This window comes from Lepidochelys olivacea, assembly GCF_965140295.1.
Source record: "Lepidochelys olivacea isolate rLepOli2 genome assembly, chromosome: 25".
NCBI lineage: Eukaryota > Metazoa > Chordata > Testudines > Cheloniidae > Lepidochelys > Lepidochelys olivacea.
The window spans coordinates 15,736,097-15,759,405 of NC_140435.1; the positions used below are offsets into that span (position 1 = coordinate 15,736,097).

A 23,309-nucleotide genomic window follows, 5' to 3' on the forward strand; every position below is an offset into this window, starting at 1 on the left:
AGGTGGGTAAGACTGGTAGCTTGTCGATACAAAAAGTGGCATGTCCTGTTATGTCGAAACGGCAAGTCCTCAGCTGGCACCCAGGAAGCAGCAGCAAGAGCTGCCAAGGTTGAAGTAGCAGTAACTCGCGTATGGGGTCACTTATGCCTCTGGTTGAATCAGCAGTAACTCACTGACTTTAAGGGGAGTTACATCCACATTGATCTGAATTTGCTCCATTCCTAAATTGTTACCCTCAAATTACTTTTGCTGCCCAGGTGAAGCAAGCAGATGGCACTCCAGGGACAGAATAGCAGTGTCCAATCTCCCTTCTCTGTCTCATGCAGGAGGACCCCCAGGGTAGGATTGAGGTGCAGTGGCAGAATGGGGCATCGGTGGTGCTCTGTAGCTCTTCCTCTAAACTGGGGAGAGGGGGGCTTTCATTGGTCCTCTGCTTCCCTTCCCCAGGATTCAGAGAGTCTGCGTCAGGAATAAAGCCAAGCATGAAGAGAACAAGCAATGCAAATAAAACCCGTGAACAGAACCGAGTTTGAGTCACATTTATTCGGTTTCAAACAAAATAAATGAATACAAATGAGGGGGGGGGAGAGAATCCCGTTATGAGCAATTTTTTTTTTTTTAAATAAAAAAGCAGCCAGTACATGAACTGCTGTACCTTGATGGAGTTACCACTGAGGACAAACGGAAGCCTGTTGCTCCCTACAGAATTCACAGCTTGTTGAGATTGCCCCCTGCCAGGATCTGATGAAGTAAATTAGAGACATTAACATTTTATTTTCTAAAGAGGAGGGAGATGGTGAATTGCAAGCAGAATGCAGACATGCTAGAGTTCAGGGTCTGAAGTGTGGAGGGAGCAAGGGGCAGCCTAAAATCAGGGTTTTCCAAGCTCAAACAGGATTAAGATTTGGTCCAAGTTAAGTTACAGCTTGTTGGCTTAGTGAAAGATGTCAAAGCTAGCAAAAGCCGGATGCCAAAGCACTGGAAAGCAAACATGCCCTGAAAGCATCCTGCCCACAGCACGCACCCTACTGGAAGACCCTGCCTTGTCCAGTTCTGGAAGTGAACTGCAGAGCCAACACCTAACCAGACTGCCAGGACATGTATGATTGCCAAAGCAGCCTGCTAGGATGGAAGCACAGCTGCAGGCCCGCAGGCTATGGAGTGCATGCTGCTCACAGGTTGGTGCTAACTTCCCCCTCCCCGCAAAGACCACCTGTCCCCTATTGCACTGCTGTTGCCTGGGTGAGACCAAAAAACTCCCTAGGGACCCCTTCCTGGAGCTGCACTCAGTGCTGGGATTCGGGCAGAGGCAGACTCTGAACTGGTATGGACGTTCGGTCAGCTGCATAACCGCTAGCAGGGAAGTGCCAGCAGAGGGTTAAAAAAACGTGAGTCAGCATTTCCAAAGTCACGCAGTACTGCTGCCTTTTTCCTCCTTCAAAAGGATTAAAGATCTGAACGTTTCTCTGGATCGCAGGATCTCCCTGGAGGTAACAGCTTCATGTGCATGTTAATTCCCCACCTCCGCTGCCCCCGTACAGCTCCCTGCAGCCCCCACAGGACACACCGCTGTGGTTCGTTTTATGATCACAAAGCAGAGCAGCAACTTCTGTGGTGTTGCTATTGCTAGCGATTGCAGAAGAGTGAATAGTCTGGAACTCCCTCCCCTTGAAGCCAGGCATGAACATCTTTCTGTGTCAGCCAGCATTGTTCGCAAACCCGCCCCTCTCCCAGCTTTGTTGTTTACCGGAAGCTTGGCCCCTGTCTTCAGAGAGGGGCAGCACAAGGCCGGGGCGTGCGAGGGGAAGAGAAGAGCTGCCTGCTCTAGGGCTGGACCCGAGCCTGCTGAAGTGAAAACTGAACAAGCCAGAGACAGAAAAACAACCTGTGGGATTGACAGCTGAAGAGCCAGTGGCTACAGAACCCACTTCCTTCTCCCTTTTGTGCTGTGGTTTATTGCAAAGTATCCTGCATTAGGATGAGTGTGTAGCCTGGGGGTGGGGGAAACAGGATGGGGGCTTGAAGGCTTTATAGCCGGGAGTTATACTGCATCATGATTCTACACCTAAGCTCAGGCCACAAAAATACTAGAAGGGCGGGTCTCAGGCTAGCTCCAGGGGCCTGCCTCCCCCTCCAATCTGTGCTCTACCTCAGAAAACAGGATTGGGGAAAATGCACCAGCAGCCCCTGTGATCTAGTGCAGAGCTGACAGCCTTCCTGCAGAATAAAGGCTGCCTGCAAAACAGGAACTACCAAATTGTCTCTCTATTTGAGATCAGAAGGTCCCACCGTGCCTAGGTGCTGACTCCCAGCAAATGCCTGGCTGTAATTTTAGATCTGCTGGAGCTCTTTAGGTTTGGGGAGATCTGGAAGGTGTACTTCTTAGACAGCTTAGAGCCAGTTGCTTGCTGTTGCTACTGGCCAGTGTGGTTTCAGAGTGGGAAGGGGAATCACTGGTTTATTGACGGGTGCCCGTGGGTTACTTCAAGCCTTTGGTTTAGGGAGTTGCATTGGGAAACTCAGAACAGCCGGCGCCTTGGAGCTCCGTCCTCACTTGGTCTTGTCAGATTCTAGACCAAGGTGCACTGCTGCTTTGGATGCTACAAGGAGGAAAATAAAGGCAATTAGCACATTGGTCACCTGTCACTGGACCTCTGAGTGATCGAATGATCCCTATAACCTCTGCCCCCACCCTCCTAGAGTAAGGGAAGTATTGAATCCATTTTACAGACCGGTCAGTGGAGGCACAGAGAAGTGACTTGCCCACGGTCATGGAGGACATCCATGGCAGAGCCAGCAATAGAGAGTCGAGGAGCGCTGCCTCCGGCTTGTGCTCGAATCACCAGACAACATTCCTTCCCTGAGCCAGGAATAAAACCCAGCTTGTTGAGCATTGCTCTAACCACTGGACTCCCCTTTATCCTACACCCTATTCCCTGGGTATTAGACCCCCCAAAACCTCTGCTATTCCAGTGTGGCAATGTCTTCTCTTCTCTTTGCTTATGTCCTGTCTCTGGTTAAGAAGTCTGCTGCTATCACGCTTAGGCAAAACACTCGGCATGAACAGGAGGCAGACAAAAGCCTTGCCTGGGCACAGAGGTACCCTTGTGTGCAAGCTTGTGAACTTCTTGGCAGAGCTCCTACCTAATCCACTTTAGGAGCAGCTACAGCCCTAGTAATCCAGCTATAACACCACAAACCACTGCATCAGCTTTCCAGGGTGTTAAAGCTAGGTACTCCAGACCAGACAGCCCATAGCCAGATTCTCCTCTTTCGGAGCACTTAAGACCCTGAAGGGGAAAAAGGACACTGCCCAGCTTACTTTGGGGGGGGCGGAGGCTTGGCATGCAGCCAGGGGCCCAGGGGCTGGTTAGGCAGAGGTACAGTAGAACCTCAGAGTTACAAACACCTTGGGAACGGAGGTTTGTAACTGAGCAAAAACGTTATGGTTGTTCTTTCAAAAATTTACAACTGAACATTGATTTACTACAGCTTTGACACTTTACACTGCAGAAGAAAAATACAGCCCCGCCCCCGCCCCTTACATTTAAACACAGTAGGGAATCATAGAATATCAGGGTTGGAAGGGACCTCAGGAGATCATCTAGTCCAACCCCCTGCTCAAAGCAGGCACAATCCCCAATTTTTTTTTTTTTCCCCCAGATCCCTAAATGGCCCCCTCAGGGATTGAACTCACAACTGTGGGTTTAGCAGGCCAATGCTCAAACCACTGAGCTAAAAAATAAATACTGTATTTGCTTTTTTGTGTGTCTTTGCTGCTGCCTGATTGTGTACTTCTGGTTCCAAACGAGGTGTGGGGTTAACTGGTCAGTTCATAACTCTGGTGTTTGTAACTCTGAGGTTCTACTGTACCTGCAGCAGGGGCCTGGAAACCTGAGCTGTGAAGAATTCGTACCCCACCCCAGCCAACAGCTGCAGGGGTGGAGCCGTGCCCCTCCCAAAGGGAACTGGAGTGGCAATCTAAAGCACCAGCTAGGTCCCATCTCACCTGAGGCTTTACACACTCCATTCCTCCTGCTTTCAAAGTTAACCCTCTGTCTGCCCTGGGTAGGTTCTTATCCAGGCATCCATACCTACCACACACACTATAGTAACTGGGCACCTCTCAGGGGTGTCTACGCTGCAGTTAAAGACCAGCACCTGGCCTGTGTCAGCTGACTTGGGCTATGGGGCTGTTTAAATGCAAAGTAGACATTCAGGCTAGAGCCTGGGCTCTGGTAGCCTGCAAAGGTCCCAGAGCCCGGGCTCCGGTAGCCTGCAAAGGTCCCAGAGCCCGGGCTCCAGCCCAAGCCAGCTGACACAGCCCAGCCGCAGTTGTTTAACTGCAGTGTAACGAACCCCAAGTGATTTTCCCCTGTGGTCTCTGAAGGGGACCAAGGGGGCTTCCCAGCCAGGAACTGCACCCTTCAGCTGGAAGGTGAAACGGGCTGGGACTGATGCCCCCTGAGAACGCTCACACTAGGGAGTGCTACGTTAGCAGAGCTATTTGCGTTGCTGGAACGGAGTATGCCATGTAATCCACTTCTGGCTAATGCGATTGATGGATTTAATGTGTCAAGAGGGGCAGCTGGGAACTCCCGGCCCTGTAATTCCACACACAGGCAGCTGGGGTCAGTTCAAGGGATGAGGGGTAGGGGATGCTCCCTCTTGGGCGAGTTTCTGTGGCTCAGCCGTCCAAGGGGTGGTTTTTCCTTTGCCCCGTCCTCAGGTCAGATAGGAAATTGCAGAGCCTCCACTCTCCCTCCCCTGCAGGGTCACCCCATGATGCAGCCACTGTCTTGGACTTCAGTACCCATCATATGATGCCTGTTGGGAGTGGGGAAGCCCCTGTTCCCCATAAGCAGCAGGGCACTGCAGACACAGCGCCCCAAGTGCTGGCGGGCTCAGGGAGAAACAGCCAGACCTTTCTGAGCAACCCACTCCCACCAGGGGAGAAACCACGTCAGCACTGTTCCCTCCAGCTGGCCTGCTGCGGTCATCCCTACCCCAGGCCATTGGATTTCACCTCCCACACCGACAAGTCTCTTGTGGGGCCCTGGAATGTAACCCCACCCCCAACATGGGGGTCTCCTACTTGGCACTGCTCCGCCAGCCAAGACACCGGGCTGGGTCTGAGCTGTATTGAAATAGCACTCTGAGGAGTTAACAACCAAATTACCCAGGGATCTGGGGCAGGTGCTACCCAGGAGAAAAAGAGACACCAAACCCCACCCACAAGTATCTACCACCAAGGCATGTATGTGAATGACACGAACACCACAGTAATAAGCAAAGGGAAGACAGACTACAGTGCACCTTCTAGACGGGGGAGAGTTGGGGGGGGGGTTAAGCTACTGGAGGCCAGGGGGTGCTGGCATTTAGAGGACAGAGACTGTTCTCCACAAGGGAAGGAAGAGAAAGGAGAGTTTAGCATGACCCCCCAGTGAGGAATTTTCCTCCAGCATCACCAGCTTCCTCAAGAAACCACAGGGGTTTTCCATCCAAGTAGGTTTATAAAGGACCAGCAGGACAGCCCCATCACTGACTCCTGTTGGAAAAATATGATCTCCACGGTCATGCAAATCTGCATAAGTTACCCATAATGCTCTGGGCTGCAATTGCATGTCACAAGGTTGCTGCTTTCTGGAGCGAAGCATACTCAAGTTACGTTTTTAGGGTTAGCAACACCTGCGGTGTCTGTATAGCGGCAACCTGTCAATCCACGTGCTTTCTAATTGCAGGACCTTTAAGAGCGGCCAGTGAGAAGAGAGCACAAGTTTGACCCAGCACCTTCCTCCAGATGTTTTGCACAAACTCAGCACCGCCTTGACAGCTGCAAAGACTGTTGCCACCTCCACTGGCCCCCAGAGCAGATGGAGCCCTGGCAGAACTTGGCTTCCTGACCCTTCTACCACCAGTGTACCTCAACCCCGCTCCTGAGCGACCCTAGTTTGGGGTCAAAGGGGGAGGTTCCTTTCCCAGTGCTCATTTAATCCTTGGCATGTCTGCCAAGGCTGCCAGCCGGAGGGCCAATACAGTGGGCGGTGTTTGTAATGAGCACAATGCAGGAATCACTGGGTGACACTTTAGGGCCTGTGTTATGCTGGGGATCAGATTAGTTTGGCAACAGCCCCTCTGACTTTAAAAATCTAGGTGGGGGGCGGGGCGGAGGGAAATCCACTGGCAACTAGATAGCAGCCACCAAAATAAAAAGGCCCCTGAAGACACATGTTTTGGTCCTTGCTGATCTTCGGCTGGATTTGAACCAGCCATTGGAGGGGCTCGAGAGCCAACTAACAAGTCCCTGAACCATCACTGCCACTGCACCCCTCCCCCTGACCCCCAAATTCTAGCAGCCATTGGGACAGGAGATAAAGCAGCATCTTCAACCAAGAAGATGCTCAGGGGCTTTGCTCCAAACAGCACCAAGATTTGAACTGGCTGCCTTTAAAACCCAAGAGCAAGTGTCCTGGTCCAGCCCGTACTGACGTGTGGGGGGAAGTCGTGCTAAACTGGCCTTTGCCCTACGGATGACCGACATGAGTTATTACATACAGACAAGCTGAGCTGTGGCCCCCTCGGACACCAGACGGGCTCTGCTGTTGGCCAGCGCATGGAGGACTGTGCAGAGAGGCACAAGGGAAGAGAGAGAAAACAGAGAAGAGGCAAGAGATTACGAGCCGATTCGTATCGCTGCGGAGAGGAGACAGGGCTCTGTCTGGACACAAAGTTACGGAACGAGAGAAGGGTGGAGAGAGAGCGCATGATCCTGCAGCGACACCGACGGGATGGTCTAGTCTTGAACGAGGGCCTGTGCTGCTCTAGCAGGGGGCAAACGGCCCTCTGAAAATACTCCCAGCTCAGAGGGTCTCCCTGGCTGAGGTAAGGGCCCTGCTCCCAGTCCAGGGGCAGATTAGAGGTATGGCTAGAGTACCTTGTATGACAGCTAATCTCTGCTTCCCAGGACACACACAAGGCCATGGGAAGCAATGCCAAAATTAGAGCAGCCCTGAGACAGCTCTAACTTACACCCCGACCTGGGAGGGCCCTGCCCTGGACTACAAGGAGAACAAAAGGTGGTTTAACGCCCCTCCCCGCATTGCTGCCCCAAGCACAGGAACGGGGTAACTGAGAACACAGGCCAGAATAGAGAGAGGGATCAGGACACGGTACCTTCTCTGGTGACTGTCGAAGCAGTGTCGAGCGCCTTGCCACTCAGGTCACTGAGCACGTGATCTACTGTCTGGTGGTGCTTCAGGAAGCAGGGCCGGATGACATTTTGGTACAACACCTGGGAGCCATTCCAGGAGATGGGTGCCATGCACCAGACCAGGAACAGGCACTGCAGGGAAGGAGACACTTCACTCCAGGTTTGGAAGAGACCCAGAGGTCAGATGGCAAGACACAAACCATCCCAATGCATCAGCTATAAAGGACAGAATTGGCCACGGGTGACGTCAGCAGGACAAACCCTCAGTGAGGAGCATTCAGCTGGACGAGGAGGGGAAAGCAGCCAAGAGGCTCCAGCTAGACCTGAACAAACTATTTGGTCTGTTTTGGTTCACACGTGCGTCAGTTCAAGTTTTAGGCGGGCTCAGGCCCAGTTAGGTGAAGAATCACCTCCAAGAGGAGCCAGCGAGTTTTATCCGAGCCTGGCTCTGCTCAGCGACCACTGGTACCATGGTGGGCTTCCACGGCTATTGTCTAAAACCCATTGAACTTGATGGGAGTCTCTGCCAACTTCAATGAGCTTTGGGCTGGACTCTCTGCCTAGAAACAGCAACCCTCTAGACACCCACGACAGATAGAAATGCCAGGCTAGAGTCATCCCTGGTATTGACTTCCAGTTACACCAAAGAGAGATTGGCCCCAAGCCTGTAGTGCTACTAATTGGTCAACTTCACATTAACCTAAGGTTTTTATCTCCAGAAGATGGCTCATGGAGGGAGAAATAGGACAGAAGCCAACCTCTGTCATCCGTCCCGTCCTGTCCCCCCCAGTTACCTTTCCAGCATAGTAAAACGGGAACCAGTAGAGGAAGGTGTCTGAAAAAAACTCTGCCACACTGAAGACTCCATATACCACCCAGTACGTGAGCCACATGGTGTCATCGTCCTTGTTAGTGCTTTCAATGGCTTTGATGCTACGGGCAGAAAGGGGACAGGTCAGTTCTACCTTCTACACTGCTTAGGTGCGTTAAAGATGGGCATGTTAAGGCTGAGATTTTCAGAGCTTACTAAACGAGTTGGGAGGGTCAGTTTTGGGTGCCCCCCAGAGGCTTTGCTGAGCATCCACTGTCTGAAGAACATACCCCTTTAAGGGAGCCTCAAGTTGAGCACCCCAAAAAAAACCACAGTAATTTTTTTTTTTATCATCTTGGTCAAAAAACCCAATGGAGACTAAACTTGGGACTCAAAGAACATCGTGGGATGTTCTCCCTGGTCGAGGAGTATTTAGCATTTCATACGCAATGGGCAGATACTGATCGTTTTAGCATTTTTGTGGGGCCCAGCTGCAGCTTAATACTAATTCCTATAGCCACTCAGAGGGCTCCGCGCGGCGACGTTGGAGGTGAACACAACATGGTGCGTTCTGCCGGGTGCCTCCCCCCAGAGAGAAGTTCTCAGGGGTGAAACGAACACCCCTGCCCTCCACCCCCATGTAAAGCCAGGGAAGTGCAGTGCTAAGCAGAGTGCAGACTGCTGGCACTTACGAGACGTAGGCTGGGTAGACAAAGCCAATGAGGTTACACAGCAGCGAGGCGCCATATCCAAACAGGAGGTACAGCCCCAGGAACGCGATGGTACCTGGTCAGGAAAGGAGACAGGAAAAGAGTCACATTCCCCAGGGCTGAGATTCGTGCTAGCGTGCGACTGCCATTAGCCAGCTATGTCCCAAACAAAGTTGTAATTGGAGAAACCCCCTCAGCATGGTGGTGTCAGATCTATTTTGTTGGTAGTCAGATGGCCAGTCTGGGTGTGTGGCCACCGGACAAGCTCACTCCTAGGTTGGGTTAACTCCCGTCTGCTGATACCATCTTCCTTATTTCCTTTAACCTGTCGTTTGCACAGGGCCGGCCTGGAGGCTCCCCTTTGATTCAATCCTGCCTCCAACGGCAGAAATCAGGCAGGGTCACTTGCTTGAAGGCATTTAACAGGCGTTTTGCCATGTAGGACTCTGGGAGCTCGTGATGCCAAGGGTCAGAGGGCACAGGGGGTAAACAGAGTTTTACAGGAATGCCCGGGGCAATTCTAGGCATATCAAGTCACTGAAGGAGTGGATGTGAGGTCTCAGAGGCAAGCCAGTAGCACACTGGTCAGCATAACCATGCCACGTTGTAGGCGAGGATATTTATGAAGTTTTGTACCCAGACTGGAAATTATATTCTTAAGGTCAGAGTTAAAGACGGTTGCCAGGAGGTGACGAACATGGCCCTATCAGACAGGCAGAAAACGCATATCTACTTGTCTGGTTATATGCAGAGGATTGTATACTTCACCACAGACCCTTGTGTGTGCGCTGAGCCCCCAGCAAAAGTGAACAAGAGCCTGCAAAATCTCCAGCAAGGAATACACAGCAGGAGGGTGACTAAAGACCAAAGGACTCTTGATATACCTGTGGGCTATAAAGGGACACCCTGGTATCTTTCACCGAGGAAGTAAGCAAGCCCATAGTTCACTTCATGAACAGAAGAGCACCGCCAGGCTTGGCTGTGCTGCACAGAGAATTTGGGGCAAGCTTTGGCTCTCATGACACCATAGTGGCCTGTTAAGTTGACGCTCTAGGACCTGGGTTATGATTTTATTTGATGTGTAACCTTCTCTTTCCAGGTTTCACAGTAGCAGCCGTGTTAGTCTGTGTTCGCAAAAAGAAAAGGAGTACTTGTGGCACCGTAGAGACTAACCAATTTATTTGAGCATAAGCTTTTGTGAGCTACAGCCCACTTCATCGGATGCATTCAGTGGAAAATACAATGGGGAGATTTATATACATAGAGAACATGAAACAATGGGTGTTACCATGCAGACTGTAACGAGAGTGATCACTTAAGAGGAGCTATTACCAGCAGGATGCGGGAAACCTTTTGTAGTGATAATCAAAGAGGGCCATTTCCAGCAGTTGACAAGAACGTCTGAGGAACGGTGGGGCGGGGGGGGGAGAGAATAAACATGGGGAAATAGTTTACTTTGTGTAATGACCCATCCACTCCCAGTCTCTATTCAAGCCTAAGTTAATTGTATCCAGTTTGCAAATTAATTCCAATTCAACAGTCTCTCCTCGGAGTCTGTTTCTGAAGTTTTTTTGTTGAAGAATTGCAACTTTTAGGTCTGTAATCGAGTGACCAAAGAGATTGAAGTGTTCTCCAACTGGTTTTTGGATGTTACAATTCTTGACGTCTGATTCGTGTCCATTTATTCTTTTAATGTAGAGACTGTCCAGTTTGACCAATGTACATGGCAGAGGGGCATTGCTGGCACATGATGGCATAGATCACATTGGTGGATGTGCAGGTGAACGAGCCTCTGATAGTGTGGCTGATGTGATTAGGCCCTGTGATGGTGTCCCCTGAATAGATATGTGGGCACAGTTGGAAACAGGCTTTGTTGCAAGGATAGGTTCCTGGGTTAGTGGTTCTGTTGTGTGGTTGCCAGTGAGTATTTGCTTCAGGTTGGGGGGCTGTCTGTAGGCACCATTGGAATCTTTGTGCTTTGTAGAAGAAACACACTCGCTTGCTCCATAAACAAATCTAAGTGCTGTGTGTTAAGCGGCGCTGTGCTGGTAAGCTGGGGCGGGGTACTGCTCCTTTGGGAGCAGAGGATCTGGAAATGCCAGTGGATCAGTGGCCGGTTGCTCCAGGGAGATGTTCGGAGGTTGGAACATGCCTATTTTGAAGCTGTACAGAGAGAGCAGGGCCGGCAGAAGCCTGGATGGCAGTGCTTGTATTCCCAGCGGTGATGGGGAGCCAACCCATGGTGGGCACCGATGGGGTAGGTGGTAGCAAGGAGCCTCACAACCCTGGGGAAGCGTCACACCATGGCAGAGACATTGAGGATACACCTGTGCTGGAGCAGGAAGGTAGCTTCCAGCTGGGGTAGATGTACCCCTGCTAGCTCTGATCAAGCCAGGGAACCAAAAAGAGCAGCGTAGCCATGGCAACGCAAGTAGCAGGATGGGGGTAGCCGCCCCAGATATGACCCATCAGAAACCAGAGGGATGTACTTGGGCGGCCACCCTGTCCTGCTGCCGCGGCTACACTGCTATTTTTAGATGTGGGGGGATGTCTGGAAGTTACCCTCAAAGTCTCACTCATTTAAACAGTCACGGCCTAAGACGACTCCCTGCCAACAAGGGGTGGGGGGGTACAGACTCTGCATGTGACCTTAGGCCAGTCACTTTGTGCCTCAGTTTCCCCATATGTAAAAAAAATGTGGGGAGGTTTGATACCGACCCACTCCATAGAGCAGTCATAAGGCATCAATAGTCAAGGTGCTTTAAGATCCTTTGATGGAAGACACTAGCAAGTGACACTGTTATTTACTCCAGCTTGGCTTATTGTGGTTCTCCCAGGAAAGTAAAGCACATCTGTGCAGGAGTCGGAGCTCTCTCAGAGACCACAGAACAAACTCCTCCAGGAACAAGGGGCCATCACAGACCTCTTGATCTTCTGCTCCAAGTGCAAGGCACATTTCTCCACCCTGCCTTCGCCAATACAAGCGAAGCAGCGTGGGCATTGGAAAGAGACACTAAACCTTAACACTGCACACCACACACAATTCTCCCCCAGCCGAGAGAACAAGCCACACGTGATGGATGCCAGCTCTATCGCTTAACGCACAAACGGAAGACGCTCAGATACCGTGGTGATGAAGGCAAGATACGAACTAACGTATAACAAAGATTTGGTCAGCCCAGCGAGAGAACGTCCAAAGGTTCCTTTAACAATCCTCAGGAGCTGTGGTACGTTGCCATTTTCCTTCGCTGAAATTCCTGTTGTGCAAGATACTATTGGCATTTGGAAATAAAACCTTCACAGACCTGGCAAGAACCTTTGATCCCATGGGAGCCTCATGTTCCCGCCTTTCCCCTGGGCTTTGCAAATATTGCTGCAACCTTTGAGCGACAAGCAGGAGTACAGCTGAAACTGGGCAGTGGGGTGTGGGTGGTAGTTCTTCCCATTCCTCAGCAAGGCTCCTGAGGACTCATGGGAGCCAGGGTGGCTTTAAAAAAAAGTTTTGGATAAAATGCTTTGAGGAAAAAAAAACCACACCTATCTAAAGATCGTTTTAATTCAGATATATTCGAGCTATAATGTATCTCATCATGGAATAGAGATTATAAATTCTAGTTCTACAGTATGAGACAAAATATTCATTTAATGTTTAAGAAAAGTTTTGTAAAGGAGTTCCAATAATTCATGGATCAGGGACCCAATCTTATGGGGTTCCAGGGGCTTCTGTATAGACTTAGGTTAATCTATCTACCCAGTGGGGACTCGGTATCTTCCAGACTGAGCACTATCAGAAATGCTTAGTTTTGCAGTTCTCAAACTGTGGATTTGTGTCTCCAGAGATAACATGCTTGTTAACAGCAAAAAAAAAAAAAAAATGGTTGGTTGGTTGTAAATAAATATCTACCTATAAGTGAGAAATAACAGACCTCAACTCTATTGTCCTTCTGCACATTTGTGTACACAGAGTCAATCCCTTACCTCTCTCTCTCAAAGTGCAAAGTTTCAAAAAGTTCAGTGAACAGAAGATTGTTGGGGGTGGAATAAATCTGGACAAGGAGAAGAAGCCTGGAGATAAATGTGAGAAGGGAGGGACAGGCAGTAGAAACGAAAGAGAAATCGTTTGAGCAGCATATTCCAGAAGTCCCTCCGGGGGGAGGGATAGCTCAGTGGTTTGAGCATTGGCCTGCTAAACCCAGGGTTGTGAGTTCAATCCTTGAGGGGGCCACTTAGAGATCTGGGGCAAAAATTGGAGATTGGTCCTGCTTTGAGCAGGGGGTTGGACTAGATGACCTCCTGAGGTCCCTTCCAACCCTGATACTCTATGATTAAGTCCTGAGGTCTTTCTGAGTGTAGCCTTCATTGTTTTGAGATCAACCCGACCATTCTCTCACTAGAAGGGAAAACCTAGAATGGCAGCAGGCTGTAAAAGAGACCCAGTTTAGGAATAAGAACCATTCAAGAAATATATGTTTGCTAATGTTTTAAAGAAAGTCACACCAGTGACCTGGAGGAAGTCACTTAAACACTTGGATTCAGAGACTGTTGAAGTGATAATCTCACTTTTAACAGCAGTAGCTTCTGCCGGTGTAGAAAGAATATTTTCTTCCTTTGGACTAATTCATTCCAAACTGAGAAATCGTTTGGGACCTGAAGAAGCAGGCAAGCTTGGTTTTCTTTTCCAGATTATGAATAAACAGGAAAATGAAAGTGAAGACGACTGAGTTAGCTGCAGACACCAATATTTTAAGTTTCTCATATTGACTGGGCTGACAGTTGATTTAAATTTTTGTTTTTTTAAATATTTCATTTAACTATTTTAGTTAAACAGTTTTAACAAAAACAAACCTGATTTTAAAAAACTTGAATATTTAAAATAAAAAATTCATATGCTTGTTTTGTTAAAATATTATGTGTTTGCTGTTGAAGAAAAAATCCAGAACACATAACGTTGTTGTTTTAGTTAAATAAAACAAATATAAATGTCCAGTAATGTTCTCCTCCTAATACAGCATGGCAAGAAAATCCTCCAAATATTAATGATTAACCTGTTGAATTGGAGATATTTATGAAGTCATTGGGAGGTGAACTATCTGCTTCAATTACCTTTGGTAAATGAAATAACCAAACAATCATTCACTTTCTGATATAGCTGTAACACTAATCTGAAAAGTTTTCCAAATAAGTCACTGTTTAAAAATGAAACCTACATCTCTCCTCTGAGTTGTGAAGAATATGTATTAAGGTTATAACAACAAGAATGCACTTTTATTTAGAAATCCATGATTAAACCGAGTCTTCCTGACTAGTGATTTAAATCAAATCCACCCTGATGGGAGCAGTGGAGAAGTCCAACATCAAGCAAAGCAGATCCCCAGAAGGGCTAGAGAGGCATCTCCCGACACCACTAAAAGCTAGTCACCTCCATTCCATCAGCTGGTTCTTTGCAGCTAGTGGAAAAATCTCTCATTAGCTCTTTTTTCGGCCTTTACCACGAGAAGTGACCCACGGCAAAGTGAGCAGCCATAGGCACAAGTGGTCTGCACGGCACCCAGCTATGAGTTAGCAACTCAGGGGCCAGCCCAGTCTCCCACCTTCACGGCAAGACCAAAAAGGAAGGAGAGCATAAGAACAGCCACACAGGATCAGACCAATGGTCCACCTTGCCCAGCTTCCTGTTAATGCAGCCAGTTAGCAGGGGCTGTGCTGGTCTTTTTATTTTTATATATATTAGATGAGGACTGGACTGAGGCCAACACATTTCACTTCAGCAGCAGCCTTCGCCCCCCAACAGATGGGGTCAGTAGCACCTGCCAGGGCTGGATTTGAACCAACTACTTCAAGGTGGAGGGCCCCATAGGCCATGCCCACTCCTCTGAGCTCCTCCCCCTCCCCATTTCTATTGCTTCCTTAACTTTGGGGAACTATTTGCCAGGGTTAGGAACAACCTGTTATCCGCAGAGCACATCAGATTCTGTGCAAGGGCTGGTCTTCCCATTGGTTCCGAGAGTTGAGACAGGAGCCCCGTCGGGAGAATGGGGCTGTTTGGGAACACGCTGCATTCCCTGTCCTGGTGGTGAAGCAAAAATTGCTACTAAGTGGCAAGATGTTTGCAAGGAGACATTAGTAAGCTCTGGAAGAAAGGAAAACAGAGTGGAGAGGCATCCATCATTGCTAATGGATCTGAAAGCTTACAAGTCATTTTAATGGAAGGAGGGTCTCTTACTGGCCTTCAGGCTAATGCTAGGGGGTGTCTGTACTGTTTTTAAAACCAGGTGCATGTAAGAGAGCAGCAGCACTGAGGAAAACAGGATGTGATAGGCAGAGAGCAATTCAGAGACCCCTGGATTCTTGCTCCTCAGTCAGGTCCTTCTGGGGCAAACAAAGGAGACAACCAGCTCAGATGACTGGAGATGCAGTGTAGTCTAGTGGTTAAGGGCATGGGATTCAAAAGACCTGCATTCAATTCCCAGCTCTGCCCTTGACCTGCTGTGTGACCACAGGCATGTCCCCTCTACGTGCCTCTTTCCCCTCCCATGCTTTGTCTCGCCTATTTAGCTTGAGAGCTCCTGGGGGGTAGAATGTCAGTTAGATATATGTACAGCGCCTGGCACAATGGGGTCCAAATCTTAGCTGGGACTTCTAGGTGCTACTGCCATACAGATATGCGCAACAGAAGAACTGCCCCCCAAACTCTTCCTCCACAAGTTTTGGGGGATAAGTCCTCTTCTTCTGCACGCTGATCAGGGCGTCAGCCAGGATCAGCAGCATCCACAGCGACCTTGCAGCACGTCTGATCCAGCTTGACCCAAAAACTACCAGAGGTCACATGAGCAAGCCAGCAGGGAGGCGGTAGGATGTGTTTGCTATGCTTGACACAAAGACTATGATGGGTATGGATGTTACTAGAGGAAAAAACAACCCCATTTGCTCCCCTACATCAACTTTAGATTCGATAGGGGGCCCACAGCTGGTGGACAGGGAGGAGCACGGGGACAGCTCATCAGGTGCATAGTGGGATAGGAGGAGCAGGAGAATTATGGTGGGGAGCAGCCAAAATGTAGCCTCTGCGCTCCAGGATCTGAGCTCTCCTGCAGTGCGAGTGGTTCACCTGGGCATTCAGTGGCATGGGGCTGTGTTTCTTCTCCCCACTCTTGCCTGAGCATCGGCAGTAGAGCTGGGGAGCTTGATACTCCGCATCCTCCCTGGGCGACAGAGGTCCCATGAGCTCAGGGAACCTGTCGGGGAGTTTCCCAGTTGCTGGGACCCGCTACGTACACACCTTTGCTACTGTCTTTGAGTGTTCTTAATAAACTACAAATATTTAGTACAAGTTTGTGCAGAGACTTAAACCCTCCCAGTCCCAGTAGTTAAAACCTATCTTGGTTTTGATTTAATCGATTGAGAGGGGAATGCTGCCTAGCCTAGAAGAGGAGAAAACCCTAAGTTCCGCACTGCGTGTTCCTGAAGGATGCACATTTGGAGAGAGTTCAGTAGATCAGCCTAGCAGCTGTGTGTTATCCAGGGACGGCACAAAGGTTGAGACACAAAGTTCAGGAAGAACACTCACTGCCGACAAGCACAAACAAAGCAGTAAGTGCAGCACCCCACATGCCCCCCGGCATTGCAATTAACAGGCCAGGCCTATCTCCCAATCGAGGAGGGGTGGCAGCTAATTACCCTATTCCACACACCCATCCTCTAGCAATGCCAGTCTTACAGACGTGGCACTTCACCAGCACAGACAGATTACTGGGGACTGCAGGGACGCTCACCGATACACGTCCGAAGGGATCTGGATTGGTTCACGCTGATTTGCAAACAGTTACTAAATTCTGCAAGAGCACCAGAACACAGGCCTCTAGAGGAGAAACTCTATTAACTAGTAGTGGCAATAGGCTCTTATATTCAGTGGATAAGTTACCAAAGAGGGACATGACACTCTGCTCATGTTACGTATGCTATAACATGACCCTCCTGCCCTGCAGAGCACAGATGGGCCCCAAAAGGGACATAAAAAGCCTCAAGCTTTAAGCCACTTTCTAATTATTAGGGGTGAGGAGGAGGCCTTCACAGGGGGCAGATTATCCCGCGCTTGCCTGTTTTCTTGCGCCTTCCTCTGAAGAATCAGATGTTGGCCAGCCGGAGGCAGGATACTGACCAGCTTGACTCTGGGTCTGGTTTAGGGCAGCAAGTCCGGTGTAAAAGCCCCTGGGTCAGACTGGCAGGAGTAATTTCAGCCCTGCACAGGGTTTGCAGCGTGGCATTTGCCATCCCTCCCTTTAAAATAAAGCAACATCACACCATGGTGGGCCCAGCTGAGAGTGCCTTAAAATTGGTTTTATGGGCGGCATGAAGTCTACCCACAGGAACTTTTTGAAATACCAGCGTGCTTAAGCCCTACAACAGGGCACATATCAAAAGATAGCATGGGGGGGGGGGGAGGGGAGAAAGACAACAACCACATTCATTCGGTGGGATTAAGGCCTTTGCTTATGTGTTTGGATTTCTCTTTTCCTTACAGATCATAAAAGGACTATCTACGACTGGCTGTGGAAGCTGGCCACACAGCTCTGCCAGTGCAGATCGGTTCTGACATGCAGCACTCCCTGTTCTCCCTCACAGACAGCTTGGCCAATGCCCCTTTGTGACAGTGGGAATTTTCTAGAATAGTTTTATGCGGCCGATGCATGCCTCAGTTTCCCCCCTGTCCTTTCATTGCTACCCAGTGGTTGCAAAAGGGTTAAATCTGCTCTGGAGGCAGAGCAGAAGACATAAGGTGTTGGCTCACATACCTGTCTGGGGTGGTACGAATGGGTTCCCAATGGGTCGTAAAATGGGTTGGCTGACATCCACCCATATCAGTGGAGGATCCAGAAAGACAATGGGACTGAACAATTGACACCCAAAGACCTTGGGCAGGCAGAGCGTGTGACCACCTGGCCATGTCTCTGCAGGACAATGGGCCGAGAGTCAGGTGGCTCAGCAGGAGCTCTCACCTGGGACTGACAAAGATACAGAAGGAGAGCCAAAAATGGATCCAACAGCAGTTTGGCTGTGCGGAGCACAGGCTTGGCCAGGATAGACCATGTCCTAAGCCTTGCTTCCCTATGGTAATCTAAGGACACTCCAATGCCGTGTTACAGTCGACTAATAAATCCTACTCTGCCTGGGGTCACTGCAAATACTCTCTAAAGCGCATTGTCCCTGAAGAGCATAATGGCTCTGCCCAAAAGCGAGCATCTCAGCTGGACTCGCTGGGCAGAGCTCCTGGGGTGAAACCGAGTGCTGGAGCCCTAGGACTCTGCCTCTGTGGCACGGAGGCTGCATGATGTACAATTAAGGAAGAGAGTGACCCCACTGGGGGACTGGGTTTCTCCAAGGGACCGTTTAAAAACTGGGGCAGAGCGCAGCTCTTGTGGCTCCATGACAACCTTCAACCTGACCTTCTGCGCTAGCTGCTATTCCACGCAGCCCTGCCCAGTGCAGAACGCTGCCAGTGCGCCCCAGTCCTCATCAGTGAGGCCCCTGCTAATCTAGTCCGTTATAGAGACAGGGTGTATTGCATGGATCTCCCCAATACCTGACACCGCCAAAGCATTTTGCAAACGTTAATTAAAAAGTGCAACCCCCCCACCAAAGTAGGCAGTGGGTATAATGCATGCAGGTCTTGCATGACAACCATACTCCTTTCAAATCATGTTCTAGAACAGGAGTAGATCCCTTGTCTTCGGAGGCCAAAGACTAATGGCTACATTTAACATCCCACGGGGGCGGGGGGGGCGGGTGTGAGAAAATCAATTTTAAAGAGCTCTAAAAGGGAACAAGAACAATGATGTTTAAAAGGCAAAGTAAGTTTTGCAGGGGCGTCCCCTTTCAATGCATACAGAAGCTAGGAACGGTAGGCCAGCAACAGAAGCAGACGGCAGGCTTACACTTCCGATCAGCTACAAGGGAGCTGCTTTTTTAATATTCCTTTGTTCTCAAGCTGTCCACTACCCAGCTTAACCCATCACGTGGCTGAACTGCAGGCAGGCACTGACAAAGACAGCTTGTCAAGGACTCCATGCCAGCATCTCTCCATAGTACAGGAACCCAGATTGCAATTCAAATAAAATCAGAGTAAAATACAGTTGGACTAAAACAAAAGTTTGCATTAAAGCTTGGCAGAGTGGGGTGGGGGAGGGGGAGAGGGAGAGAAGCCCTGCTGCCTGGGAGACAGACTCTCCTTTCACAGGAGTTAATCATTAGGCCACAAAGAGTAGCTATCTTGGCGTAGACTGGCTTCTAGCTGAAGTCTGATTAATAACAATTCACACGTCCCTCTACTAAGGAGAGTGTATTAAATCCTAAATATCCCAGTGCCACACAGACTCCCTTGGATCTTCGGCAGCAAGGATGTCAGCGGGCTAAGTACTGTTTGCAAATATTGCCTGCTTGAAAAAACACATGACAACACATCTCTTTATGCAGATGTTTCCAGCATTGTGACATACAGCATTTAAAGCCAGGAAAGTCCCAGGTAAAGGTGAAATGAGGAAAGTGTACTCCAGCATGCAGGCGCCTGTGTGATGCACCATCACAGCAGCACCCAAAGGTTGCAATCAGGAACAGGGCCCCCTGTTATAAAATAACCCCGTCTCCGCCCCAAAGAGTCTAAGCCCAATCTTGCTAGTTGTCCCATGAGCTAAACACAGGGGTCCGGGGACACAGACCACAATCCTGCAGGTTGGTCCAAGAGGAACCAAGACAGGTGAGAATATGCCATAGAGGAATGAAACAAAATAGGATTTCCAATGAGCAATTTCCTATTTATTCCTTTAGGATCAGACTTTGAAGTTGGCAGAGGATGCTTACAGTTATAAATGAATGAGTAGCTTCATGCCAGTCCCAGCCTACAGCAGTCAGCTACCTCAAACCTACTGTTGCTGCACTTGCTGCAGAAGAAAGGAAAGAACAGGAGGACTTGGGGCACCTTACAGACGAACCGATTTATTTGAGCATCCGCTTTCATGAGCTACAGCTCCCTTCACCCGGTGCATGCAGTGGAATGCATCCGATGAAGGGAGCTGTAGCTCACGAAAGCGGATGCTCAAATAAATTGGTTCGTCTGTAAGGTGCCCCAAGTCCTCCTGTTCTGTCTGTGGATACAGACTAACACAGCAGCTACTCTGAAAGAAGAACGAACAAACTTCCCGGAGTCGGCCAAGCAAAGGTTGGATGGGACGTCAGGCATCGTGTGACCTCGGGGAGCACAAAGAAGAGGGTTTTTGAGAAAGGGGGAAGAAGATCTTCATTTGGCCCATTAATGCCAAAGGTCAAAGTGCTTGTGAGCTGGGAATTTTGATTCCTACCACCAGCTTGCAGCAAATGTTTAAGAATGGTCTCATGTAAAACCAATGCAGACAAGGAGTCCTGCGGCACCTTATAGACTAACAGACGTATTTGATTATGAGCTTTTGTTGGCGAGTACCCACGAAAGCTCACGCTCCAATACGTCTGTTAGTCTATAAGGTGCCGCAGGACTCTTTGCCGCTTTTACAGATCCAGACTAACACGGCTCCCCCTCTGAAGCTTGACACAATGCAGATAGAGAGGTTTGGCTAGAGGGGAATGGGGGACTCCAGCTTCTGTTCCTGACTCTACCACAAGCTTCCTGTTGGGCCAATTATTTGACCTCTCTGTGGTTCCCTCTGCTACACAAAGATACTTCCTCCCTCCCGAGCAGCGCTGGGGTGAGTTCGTGGCCGTCACTGAACTTTCCAAATAGTCGCTAAAGTACTGTATAGCTGGGCATTTAGCTTGGAAGCACCGACTGGCCATTCAGCCAAAACAGTCAGCTACACTAACAATGCGTCTTGTGCCATTACTAGATACAAACACAGGATCTTAGGAATTGCTGGACTGGATCAGACCCAAGGACCATCTAACCCAATACCTACCAGTTGCTTCAGAGGAAGCTGCAAGAAATCCCACAGGAGGCAGATGATCTCCCCCCATCCCAAGCAGAGTTTGGTTTAAACCCTGCAGCATGATACACGTTGACTTCTTCTATTAGCCCCTTAAATAGCTGGTCTGAAAAAGTATCGCATCCTCCAGCCAGGTGTTTCTCAAGAGCAGGTCTACCAGGCGGTGCCAGTTCGCAGTGCTCGCCCCCCCCACCCAGTCACACCCAGCAGCAAGGAGATCCAGAAACAACTGGGCTTTGGGCAGTGGAGGAGAGAGCTCCTAGAGACCTGTACATTGCAAGCCAAACAGGCCACATGTGGTCAGAGACCAGGAGAGGCTCTCAGAGTTCAGCCACAGGCAAGAGGCAAAAAGAAAAGGAGGACTTATGGCACCTTAGAGACTAACCAATTTATTTGAGCATGAGCTTTCGTGAGCTACAGCTCACTTCATCGGATGCATACATCTGATGAAGTGAGCTGTAGCTCACGAAAGCTCATGCTCAAATAAATTGGTTAGTCTCTAAGGTGCCACAAGTCCTCCTTTTCTTTTTGCGAATACAGACTAACACGGCTGTTACTCTGAAACCAGGCAAGAGGCAGAGTTTCAAAGAGCTCAGGCTTTTTCTTCTTGTGAGGGTCTCCCCCCCTTTCCCTTCCCCATCCCTTGAAACTGACTCAGTCAAGCAAAGCCCTTTAATGGGACGGGCCTGGAGCACATTTGCAAGACTCTCCCTTTCCAGGCAAAGATCAACAGGCAACTGCACCTCCAGTCCTGGGGGAAGGGGGCACCAAGGGAGGGGGCATTGGGAAAGGAGATCCCAGGGGGAAAGGGGGTCTCTTGATGGGAGGAATGTGGCAGGGATATATTGAGAAAGGGTGTCCCTGGGAAGAGAGCTGTAGTGAGGTCCCCTTAGAAAGGGGGGTGCCCCAAGGGGTTCCCCAAGAGTGGGAGGACGTGCACGGCAAAGGGGGGCCCCTGCCAGATAAAGTGTCCCTCCCCGGGGAAGGTGCGGGCGAGGAAATAGCACTCCTGGTTTGCAGGAGCGGGAGGACCCCTTGGAAGGGGTGTCCTTGGGGAGCAAGGGGAATCTCTGTGGCGAGGTCCCGTTAGAAAGGGGAGTGCCCCGAGGGGTTCCCCGAGAGTGGGAGGACGCGCAGGGCAAAGGGGGGCTCCTGCCGGATAAAGCGTCCCGCCCCGGGGAAGGTGGAGGGGAGGAAATCGCACGCCTGGCTCCGCAGGAAGGGGGGGTTCGCTGGAGCGGGAGGTCCCCTAGGACGGGGTGTCCTTGGGGAGCGCCCCGGCTCCGAGGGCGGTTCCCGGGCTCCCACCTGTGGCCAGATAGTAGCGCTTGACGCCGGTCTTGGCCTCCAGCCGGCCCAGCAGGTCGGTGAGCAGGCTGGGCTGGTGGAGGAAGCTCTCGAAGCGCTGCTGCAGGGAGCCCATAGCTGCTGCGACGGGGCGAGCCGCGCTCCGGCTCCCGCGGCGGCTGCTCGCTCTCTATCCGCCTCGGGGCCGGGCCGGGCCGGGCCGGGCCCGCCTCCCCGCGCCGGGCCAATGCGGGAGCGGGGCGGGGCGCAGCCAGGTGGGAGCCGGGGCAGGGGACGTCACAGGGGACAGGTGCGGGCGTACGTGGGACGCAACAGGAGCGGAGAAGGGGGGGCGCAGGGGAGGAGATGGGGCAGGGGGGCAGAGAGGGCAGGGGCCGGGGCCTCTTGGGGGGGCAGAGTTGGGGTCCTCTTGGGGGGGCAGGCCACACGTGGAATGCCAGGAGGGCTCAGGAGAAGAGCGGGGAGGCCCCAGCCGAATATACAGAACTAGAGGAGGGTGAGACCAAGCCTGAGCAGCGGCAGCGCCCTGCAAATAAGGATCATCCCTAGCAAACCAGCTCCCCGGCTGCTCCCCTTGCACGGGAAGCAAGCCTGGGGCATCCTCTGGACAGGGGCTGCCTGCCTGTGAGATCAGGGCAGGTGGGAGCCAAGGTAACAGGCGGAGGGAAGAGCCTGATAAAGCGGATGGGGTGCACACAGTGGTTGAAATGGTAAGCTCCTGGGGGCAGGGACTGTCTATGCATCCGGTGAAGCGGGCTGTAGCCCACGAAAGCTTATGCTCTAATAAATGTGTTCGTCTCTGAGGTGCCACAAGTCTGCCTGTTCTTTTTCTGGATACAGACTAAGACGGCTGCTGCTCTGAAACCTGTCGTTTAGTTCTGTATTTGTACAGCGCCTAGCGCAGGGCGGTCCTGGATCATGACCCCAGCTCCCTAGGCGCTATCTTGAGGCAAATAAATGATACTAATAAAGTATATTTATAACAATATTTATGACAAAAAGAAAGCCCCTCCCCCGCCACAACTCTTTGTCATCTTTCAATCAAAGACGAGGCTCCAGCCCGGCAAACATCATCACGGGAAGGAAAAAACACACCCTCGCCCAATGCTTTAAGAAAACTACAACCCCCATAAGGCTTCGCAGCCAATGAACCACCGCCTCTCCTCGCAAAGCCCACTGGGAGTTGTAGTTTGTTGGGAGGCGAGGTTGTCGAGCCCTGCTGCCTTGGCTTGCGGTTGCTATGGCGACCCCGGCCGGGCCGGGGTGTGAACACGTGGGGTGGGGAAGCCCGAGCAACCCTTCCC

General features: G+C 50.6%; 1 protein-coding gene across 1 annotated transcript; it reads right to left on the bottom strand.

Annotated features, from left to right (window-relative positions):
* Positions 1-524: 524 nt before the first annotated feature.
* REEP6 (receptor accessory protein 6) lies at positions 525-22,198 on the bottom strand. The gene is made up of 5 exons (XM_084614372.1): positions 22,006-22,198; positions 8,714-8,807; positions 8,005-8,143; positions 7,174-7,342; positions 525-2,600 (listed from the first exon to the last, which is right to left on the bottom strand). The coding sequence occupies exons 1-5, from the start codon at positions 22,118-22,120 to the stop codon at positions 2,551-2,553; spliced, it is 567 nt and encodes a 188-aa protein (XP_084470498.1). The 5' UTR covers positions 22,121-22,198; the 3' UTR covers positions 525-2,550.
* Positions 22,199-23,309: the final 1,111 nt, after the last annotated feature.

Bases quoted from the DNA above. Each gene is read 5' to 3' on its own strand.
- REEP6 (XM_084614372.1), bottom strand. From the start codon at position 22,120: ATGGGCTCCCTGCAGCAGCGCTTCGAGAGCTTCCTCCACCAGCCCAGC. The intron at 8,144-8,713 runs GTAAGTGCCAGC...TTCTGCCCGTAG, and splicing joins GTCTACCCAGCCTACGTCTC to CATCAAAGCCATTGAAAGCA. The intron at 7,343-8,004 runs GTAACTGGGGGG...CCTTCCCTGCAG, and splicing joins CGTTTTACTATGCTGGAAAG to TGCCTGTTCCTGGTCTGGTG.